Source organism: Lingula anatina, chromosome 1 (genome assembly GCF_051362555.1).
Source record: "Lingula anatina isolate TDL-2025a chromosome 1, LinAna3.0, whole genome shotgun sequence".
In the NCBI taxonomy this organism is placed as follows: domain Eukaryota; kingdom Metazoa; phylum Brachiopoda; class Lingulata; order Lingulida; family Lingulidae; genus Lingula; species Lingula anatina.
Window position 1 is genome coordinate 50,608,269 of NC_141767.1, and position 9,698 is coordinate 50,617,966.

Sequence of the window (9,698 nt, forward strand, 5' to 3'; positions counted from 1 at the left end):
TTAAAATTAGCGCAAGAATACATGTAAAGTTTGGGTGTTTAAAAATATTGGCTAGCGTTATCTCAAACCGGACCGGGATTTGCGATCCCGTAAATCGAACCGAAAGAAAGAATTATTATAGTTCCAATTCAAATTTATCATTAAGATTCGAACTTATCAATTCTAGACACCACAGAACCCAGCATCATGTGTCCCGATGACATCACAGTGGTGGCGGACGACCACGAGAACACGGCTGAGGTAACATGGGAGGTGCCGGTGGCTATAGACAACTCGGGCTACGTACCAACGGTAACAGTCGTGCCCGCGGTCGTTCCTCCCAGAAAATTCCAAATCGGCAGGACCAAGGTGACATACCACGCTGAAGATCTGAATAAAAACCGCGCCAAGTGCAGCTTTGTCATCACTGTTAAAGGTACTTTTTGTTTTGCCTTCCCGTTTCTCTTTCTGTGTTTGCTGTGTCACAGGCTCAGCTACAATTTCCCTACAATGTTTTTGAAAATATGACTTAGTTGAAGGGTCTGATATGATAGTAGAGGTAAATTTCTATAAAAAGGTAATCCAATAATATTTATGAAATCTTCATTATGCACGCATTCATATGTTGCATACCTAACACAAACATGCAAATTACAACCTACGCAAAGATGATCATCAAAGTTTAAAGTTTTATTATGGGTACTGGTTGTTACATTTACACTGGCGCTGTTCTATTCTTTGTGACAGATGAAGAGCCACCAAGACTAGACAGATGTATATCACCTCCACCCGTGGTATCCACACAACGTGAGCATTACGTGGAATGGGTAGAGCCCCTTTTCTCGGACAACTCACAGGAAGATCTCACTATTAAGTCTTCTCACAAGCCCGGGATGTTTAAATTAGGGAAAACAGAGGTCTTCTACACAGCCTACGATCCTTCGGGGAATAAAAACAACTGTACTTTGGAAATCATAGTGCAAGGTTTGTTTTATTAGTTTTTTTTATTGGTTGAATATATTTCTTAAATACTTAGGCGTTGAATTTGCTCTATCCCTTTGCTTGGTGCAGAAACTATTGCTCGGAGGATACAAATGTTTATGCTCTATGTAGTCGGCGCATGTTTACCCTTCACCAAGCCAATTTTGTACAAAATCAGTTTTTATCTTTTATTATACAAGTGTTGTCAATTTGGTATACTTATTGAAAAAAGTGATACCGGTACGATAAAAAATTAAAAGTCAAATTGATATGTAGTAAATGATCAACACTCTTTTATATGCCTTAATTGAAATAACAGTTCTGTAAAGTCGTACGCTTTCTTTGTAAAATGTGTCTAAATTATCAATCACATCTCACAGAGTGAAGCTTTCACCAACCTGATTTACGTTTGTAGAGCACAAGTGCACAGTCCCGCCTTCCCCAGTCAATGGTAATGTGAATTGCAAAGAAAATCAGAATAATATTCACTGCACTTTATCCTGCATGGACGGATATGGTTTTGCAATTGTTCCTCCTGAGTCCTACTCCTGCCATTTTGATGAGGGTCGCTGGTCGCCTTCAGATAAGATGCCCGATTGTTCAGGTAATGATGAGTAGGCTAGCTGCTGTTCTGTGTCCAGAAAAGTCCAAAATTTCCAAAACACATGGTAATACTGTGGAATAATTCTATCAAGATAGATATGAAAACAATAACAGTGAGAATATGGCTTTACAGTTAATTTGCTAAATCTTACCCGTTTGTTGGCGATGAGTTTTTATTTGAGAAAAAAGGGAGGAAACAGTTAATGGTACTTGCAGTTACGGTACATTTTTTCTTTTTTTATTTGACAAAACGGATATATACTTCTAGTTTGTACGCAGACAATAAATTGAGCACATTGCTTTTCCCTAAGATTGTTTTTGTAACATGTAAACAGTTAGCATCTGCGACAAGTGAACATGGTTTAAATGATTTGTGTTTGTAGAGAAAAAGATGTCAAACAATGTTATTCAACCCGCAAGAATAACCTACAAAACCAATGTGTGTGCGGATAGACTGTTGTTGAACGAACTTGAAAATGATTTGCAGAGTCAGTTGTCGAACAAGGTAATTTCTGCAGACAGACAAAATAACAACGCTTATAATGAGTGTGAATTTAACGGGTCGAATAAAGAGCTGAATAGTAGGTCTTTTTGACGCAATCCGTCGTTGCGCTATTGTGAAAGCTATGTAACAAGTGCGCTCAAAGAAACTTAAAACAGCTTTTTTAGTGATTACCCCACCAAGGAGAAATAAAAGTCACGTTTTCGGTATTCTAGGTTCAATATTGTTGCCAGTGCCTTATTTTTGTAGGTAGCGCACATCTGTGAAGAGAACGTTATTTGCGGCGTTGAAAACACTGAAGGTATCTGTGAAGAGTATGATAACAGTAAGTATCGCTATCACAGTAAACAACGAAGAGTGGAACTAAAAGCAGATGATTCAATAGTGTAAAAAAGCGACTGTGGCTGAAAAGGATTCATTTTGTGCTAAATATAGATGGGTGGAATTGTGACAAAGTCAAAAAATGCTTAAATGGATTTTTGTTCTTTGTCACGTTTTTTTTAACCATGCGATGGCAACGATTTTTTCTAACAAAATTTACAAGTTTTCATTTAAGCCAGTAGCAAATAAAAGGAACTAACATATTTATTGTTTGTATGTAAACAAGTGGTATATGTATATATTTATTTCGTTTTGATAGAAATCAGGAATCCCTTTAGTAGATTAAGCAGACGCAAGAGAGATGACTCCATAACGAAAGTGAAATTCACCTTTCAAGTGCGAGGTAAGTCTGTAAACCATCAAGAGTTGAAAGTCAGAACTATTCGTTTAGATTTCTTCAAAGCGTCTGTTAGCCATACACGGACCTTCATAAACCCGTAACAAAACTTATTTATGACTTCATTTAGGTTTTGTGAATACGACAAAGAGTCACCACGCCCAGCACTCTCTGATGGAAAGCATAGGTCTTGTGAAACGCAACCTAAAGACAGAAGCCAGGCAGGGACAACTGGACATCATGATGGGAGACCAGCCGCTTCATTTTGAGGACATAGAATTTTTACTCGAAACACCGAAATTTGTTTGTGAGCCTGGGAGTGTATTGCGAAAAAACGTCTGCGGTAAGATTTAGATTGAGATTTATTTATATTACAGGGCTGAAAATTTTTTCTTAGCAGAACCAAAGGCAAAACGTTTGTTTTCTTGTAAATTGTGGCAATTGTTTTGAAAAAGATGTACCGACAATAAAAAAAGCTAGCCGTAAGTGTGCGTTTGTGCGTGTGTGCGTGAGTGTCTGTCAACCACCTTAGTGTCGCTGTTATTAGTCGAATAGAAACGTGTTTTAATTTAATTAAATTTTAATCAACCGTAACAAGTAAATATCAAGTGAGTGATTATTTATCTTTTTGTCGTTTTTTTAGTAAACTGCCCCGTCGGAACTTTCTTCAACGTAGTAACAGAGGAATGCGAGAGTTGTTCCGTGGGTACTTACCAAACTAAAGAAGGTCAACAGACGTGCCTGGTGTGCCCAAACAAGACATCCACAGCCACAAATAATTCAAAGAGTTTAGGGGAGTGTAAAGGTACATTTTTCACTCATTCATGGAAAATTATCAAGACGTTTGTTTTAATATGAACGCACATACATTGTGGTGCTTTATATAGAGAGGTTGATCATTACCTTTAAATCAGTTTTGTTTCTTTTTATTTTGTCTTCCAGCCCAATGTTTGCCTGGAAGTGTGTCTTATGATGGTCTAGAGATATGTGAGACATGTGAAATAGGGTATTATCAGGCTGGATATGCACAGACCTCGTGTGACAAGTGCCCAGGGAGAAAGACAACCTGGAGGAGAGGGACCAGGAAAGCTGAGGAATGTAAAGGTAAAGGTTTCTTTCACTATAGCAATCACTGTAAACTGAATTAAGAAGAAATTTTCCATATATCAAAATTCCATTTACATGTTTATGGTGCGTGAAGCAAAATCCTTATTAAACCTTATTAGAGTTAGACCTTTTATACACTTTTTCCAATCATAACTTTCACAATTATTTCTTCCTGCACTAGATAGGTGTCCTGCAGGTGAGGTGTCCAAGACAGGCCTTATGCCTTGCTTTCCATGTCCTAAAGGTTTCTTTCAACCAGAGGAAGGCAGTTCATTCTGTAGACTGTGCCCAAACAAGGCCACCACCAATCACACTGGTTCTACCAACATCACAGATTGTGAAGGTAAATTTGACAAATTTTACAAATCTACATCATTTTCATCTTCTTTGGTGTAAAATGGTGTAATATGTAAAAGTAAGTTACAAATTATATAAAATATTCTTGCTTTTAGGAAAAAATAATGATAACCATATTCTTTTGACACTTGCGTGGTTTTGGTAAACAGAATAATTTTGATTCAAATACAAGTATCTGCCAGTGTTATTTATAAAATGGATTAAAAAATTCAAGGTATTAAGGAACCAGACATTCATGAAAACACTACAGAGGTTCACATCAATGAATGTTTCTTGGAGCCATGCCAGAACAGAGGCCAGTGCCAGAGCTTGAAGATTGGATACACATGTCAATGCCTACCTGGTTATACTGGTGAGCTGGCTATACATGAATTCAGTCAGCACAAAGAAAAGGGGTTAAATAATTCAGATACATAGTAATTTTTCTGTCTTGCCTTTTTCCCCAGCAGAACTTGAGGTTTTGAGAGCAAAGGCTGTCTTCACAGTATGTATATGGTCCCATGCTGGTTTACTAGTAATTCAAACATATTCAACATTTATGTGATTACAAAATGGATATTGCTTCGTACCTTAACAGTACGATTTCATTTTAAAGATAATTTTTACATACTGAAATGATGTATGAGCATCTGTACTGTATAAGAATTGACTGTTCTGTTTAAGGGACTGACTGTGAGACTGAAATTGATGAATGTCAATCAAGGCCTTGCCAAAACAATGGAACCTGCCAAGATTTTCTGAACTACTTCAAGTGCACTTGTCTTGAGGGATTTACAGGTACATTATGTGTGTTGTTTAAACTGAAGTGAAGTTACATTTTAAGAATGGTACTGTTGATTCAGTTTTATTTAATCAGTTTCACATTTTCTTTTCAATGAGGAATATATGTTCACATATTTCCAGACCAATTTTTGAAACTTCTTTCACCATCATGTCTTGCCAGTTTGAGACTTTGCATGTGATTTCAAATTTTGACAATTTAATAATTCATAACTCATGCAGCTGAAATACTCAAAGTGTTTTTAATTTTAGAAAATACAAGCATTCAACTGCCAGTGTTATGGCTTACATTGATGTTACTATAGCTTCTTTCAGGAGAATCTTGTGAGACTAATATTGACGACTGCCAAAATGCACCTTGCTGGCATGGAGGACTGTGCACTGATCTTATTAACAGTTACAAGTGTTCTTGTAAAGCAGGATATACAGGTAATACACTTCTTTGACACATGATTAAACGAGACAGATGTATTCACAATAAATATTGAATAAAATTTTCAATTACTTATGACATTTAAACAAAATATGTGAAATTAAATTGTTCATTTCAGCCAAGTTAATTTTAGTTAATTTTATTAAAATTTATTAAAATAATTCTAACATAAAGTACTAGAGTAATATAAATTTAAGTCATATGAATAAAATGATGATGACCTGATATGAATATATATATTCAGTAAATTAAAATTTGTATTTTAATTTTTCTAACAGGACAAAACTGTTCCATTGATGTCAATGAGTGTGCCTCATCTCCATGTCAGAACAATGGGAACTGCCTGGACCATATTAATCGCTATTCATGCCTCTGTCCCTTTGGTTTCACTGGAGACAACTGTGAGACAGACATAGATGAGTGTGCCAGTGGACCCTGTGTAAATGGGGGCACCTGTCAGGATGGACATGACTCCTTTGTGTAAACTATTGTTTATGAATAATACAATTTAAATTTGTGAACATATTTTCTAATGAACTATCACAAGCAGTGAATGTAAAAAGTACAAAATTTGACAATCTTTTTATCATGGAGATTGCTATGCAATAAAGTCTGTTGTTTTTTGTCAACAACTTCCTGTTTATTGTAAAAAAAGGGCTCTATTATGTTTCATGCTGATTGAGGTTCAAAAACTTTTCCAGATGCTTGTGTCAGCCAGGATATGCAGGAAGGTTGTGTTCAGTGAATGTGGATGAGTGTTCTTCTCAACCCTGCAGACATGGTGGAACATGCTATGATTCTGTGAACAGTTTTACTTGTATATGTCCACCATCCTTCACTGGGAATCAGTGTCAAACAGGTGGGTTTCATATACAGGGTGGTCCATAAAAAACCTTTAAGGTAGTCAAATTTCAAGCATTATCATCATCATTTCATGCCACATGGACTTTCCTTGGCCACCCTACTCACCAGATCTCAACCCCCCAGATTTCTTCCTTTGCGGGCACCTTAAAGAAAGAATCCATGTTAACAATTCACAAATTCTAGACACTTTGAAGACCAACATACAAAAAGAATTAAGGAACAGTCCTACTGACATGATTGCAAGAATTATTGCCAATTTCAATGTTCGTGTAGCTACAGTTATTCAGTAGCGAGGAGCATGGATAGAACACATTATTACCTCTGCCAAGGAGGTTATGTTTTCACCCCTGTTTGTTTGTTTGTCTGTCATCACATAACTCAAAAAGTTATGGACCTATTTTGATGAAATTTTCAGGAACTGTCAAAAGTAGTTTTTAGTGGTGATCCGGATCAATATTCAATCAATCAATAATCAAAAACTAAGTTATGGACCGATTTTGATGAAATTTTCAGGAACTGTCAGAAGTGGGCCAAGGAACAGATGATTAGTTTTTGGTGGTTATCCGGATCAAGCAATAATCAATAATCAAAATATCAAAAATTTAGGGGTGAAACAGCATTGGATGGGGACTTTGCTGCCTTGGCGGAGGTCTGCGCTCTCTGAGTACTTTTCTAGTCAATTATTGAAATTTGACTACCTTAAAGGTTTCCAATTTCTGCTGAATTTGCAAGGATAAAATGGTCATCAGTATGGAACAATTTGGTGAAAAAAGTTGGAAATATCTTAATTACTTGTATATCAAAGTTGCAATGAAAAGTGAAATAGGACCAACCTGTATAAGTCCTATGTTCTAGTATTATGTTCCTGTAACAACTTAGTGGAAATTAAAGGGTTTTTGTCGCTATAAACTTTGAACTGCAATGAATGAGATAAATTAATAACGAATTATATTATATTTAATATATTATATTTTTCAGTTTTGTTTTATTATAAGGGGTGCATCAGATTTTAGTTGAAATACAATATATACAAATCATTCTGAGACTGGTGTGTAACCCTGTGTAAAACACATTCTTTGCAGAGTTATCAACATTCTTCCAGCTCAATTTTGGCATGTCAGGAACATTGGATCACAGCATTGTTCATGGACCTCATAAAGATTTGAGTGAAATTACTGTGGCGTTTTGGATGAAAACATCAGACAAAGATAATTACGGAACAGCAATATCATATTCCACACTAGAGGAGAATAACACATTTGCTATCACAGATTACAGTGGGTAAGTAGGAATGAAATTGTCCTCTTCAAACCATACAAATTAAAAACTCATTTTTACATGTTAAAGCACCTTTTACTTTCATAAAAAGATAATAAAACCATCCAAAGCACTAATTTAGGAAGCCTATAGATACACCTAATGCTACATTTTAATTGCCAACTGAGTACTGGTATATCTGTTACATGTACATTGTATTATTTTGTCTATTCAAATATTTATCCCTGTTTTGTTTCTTCTAACAGGTTTGTCATTTATGTAAATGGCCAAGACATTGTAACAGATGTAACAGCAAATGATGACCAATGGCATCACATCTGTGTCACATGGTCCAGTGCCAATGGGGAATGGCAGATCTTTAGAGATGGAAGAAGTCTTGACCAGGGTCAGGGACTTGCACCTGGAACAGTTATAAAAGGTTAATGGTGTATACAAATACGGCTTATATTTAATATATATATTTATATATAATTTATATATAAATTTTATAAGTATGAATTTTGTAAAGGAGAGCATTTAACACATATGATTTTTCTTTTAGAACTTAGATTAAACCTATTCACGACTCAACAGAATGTTGTACATTACCATACCTTGTACTTGTCTGAAGTAAGTGAGAAATAAATATTTTTGTTATAGGAGGGGGCAAGCTTGTCCTCGGGCAGGAACAAGATGCATTTGGTGGAGGGTTTAGTGCTCTTGAATCATTTGTTGGAAGCATGACCCAGCTACACATATGGGACAAGGTGTTTACTGATTCTGAAATCCAAGGATTAATTCTGACCTGTGAGCCATATATAGGAAATGTCAAGAGTTGGCCAGACTTCCTCTCTGGTCTCAGGGGGAAAGTACAAAAAACAAATTCTTCATTCTGCAAAGGTAAGAAGCTCTTGTAGGTATAACTATTTTTTTTCAAATTTATTCTTACATGGGTATGGATTTTAGGTGATACATGTACATGTTTATATGTGGATAATAATATGTTCTTTTTTTACAAAAAAAGACATGTTAAAAATATTTAAATGTTAGATAAAATAATAGGCATATAGTTAAGAGAACATTTTATTTCATTTTTGTGCTGTAAAGCTCTACATCTAACCAAAATTGTCAACACATCACTTCTTACACAGACTGTGAAATCCCACCCTTTATACCAAATGGCAGTGTAGAGTGGACAGGTACTGCTACATTCTCTAGCGCCACCTACAGTTGTGATGTTGGGTATGAGCTGAAAGGGACAGGGACCAGGAGGTGCCAGGTGTACTCAGAGTGGGATGGTGAAGCTCCCAGGTGTGAAAGTAGGTCTCCAGAATTAGTGGATAAAATATGTCACATCTGATTTTAAAAAGTAAAGGCATACATTATACCAGTAATTCCTTATTGACAATAAAAGCTTAATTTAAATTTAACAGGCTCTAAAGTATATGTCCAATTTAATCAGTGACTAAAAATGTGTAAAGTCACATGTATAATTTTGTTCAGTCTCCATAATTCAGTTTGATTGGGACATGGCTATTTTCACGTGATATATTTCTCAGAATGGAGTCAGTTTTCTATAAATCTTTTGAGTTTGGTTTGCAACAGAATATTTTAAAATGAATTTAAGCTATTCAAAGATTTGGCTTTTATAGGAGTTTATAGAAACCTAGAGAAAATTTTTAAATCTTTCACATTTTCATTTTATTTTAATACGACATACAAGTTAAAGTATAAATGTATAAATAAAAATAACACTGTATCTGGTAAAACATTTCAGAAGTGAGCTGTGGTTTCCCTGGTATGATACCAAATGGTTATATAGCAGGTAGTTGGTACACCTATGGCAACTTTGCCCAGTACGTATGTGTACATCGTTACAAGTTGGTGGGAAATGCAACCATCTACTGCAATGAACATGGTGTTTGGGAAGGAAATCAGCCCATATGTGAATGTAAGGAACACTGCTTATGCACTTACATCTCTGCTTTATATTTAGTTTTCTGCCTTAATTTACCTTTGCTGTGTGGCATCATGAAGATTTTAAATTTTAAGGGCACTCATCCACATTTATGCTTATGATTTGTTATTCAGATCACAGAACTAAAATCTTTATGGCA

General features: G+C 35.6%; 1 protein-coding gene across 1 annotated transcript in view; it reads left to right on the forward strand.

The window, feature by feature from the left end:
• LOC106153719 (sushi, von Willebrand factor type A, EGF and pentraxin domain-containing protein 1) overlaps positions 1-9,698 on the forward strand; it is a 31,932-nt gene that overhangs the window by 10,752 nt on the left and 11,482 nt on the right. The window contains exons 8-27 of the mRNA XM_087001561.1: positions 167-415; positions 727-963; positions 1,376-1,564; positions 1,947-2,068; positions 2,315-2,390; positions 2,706-2,789; positions 2,914-3,126; positions 3,427-3,588; positions 3,726-3,887; positions 4,072-4,233; positions 4,462-4,599; positions 4,911-5,024; positions 5,343-5,456; positions 5,739-5,940; positions 6,162-6,319; positions 7,407-7,605; positions 7,848-8,020; positions 8,242-8,481; positions 8,733-8,900; positions 9,359-9,532. Coding sequence (XP_086857687.1) covers positions 167-415; positions 727-963; positions 1,376-1,564; positions 1,947-2,068; positions 2,315-2,390; positions 2,706-2,789; positions 2,914-3,126; positions 3,427-3,588; positions 3,726-3,887; positions 4,072-4,233; positions 4,462-4,599; positions 4,911-5,024; positions 5,343-5,456; positions 5,739-5,940; positions 6,162-6,319; positions 7,407-7,605; positions 7,848-8,020; positions 8,242-8,481; positions 8,733-8,900; positions 9,359-9,532 — 3,336 coding nt within the window. The remainder of the gene's footprint in view (positions 1-166; positions 416-726; positions 964-1,375; positions 1,565-1,946; positions 2,069-2,314; positions 2,391-2,705; positions 2,790-2,913; positions 3,127-3,426; positions 3,589-3,725; positions 3,888-4,071; positions 4,234-4,461; positions 4,600-4,910; positions 5,025-5,342; positions 5,457-5,738; positions 5,941-6,161; positions 6,320-7,406; positions 7,606-7,847; positions 8,021-8,241; positions 8,482-8,732; positions 8,901-9,358; positions 9,533-9,698) is intronic.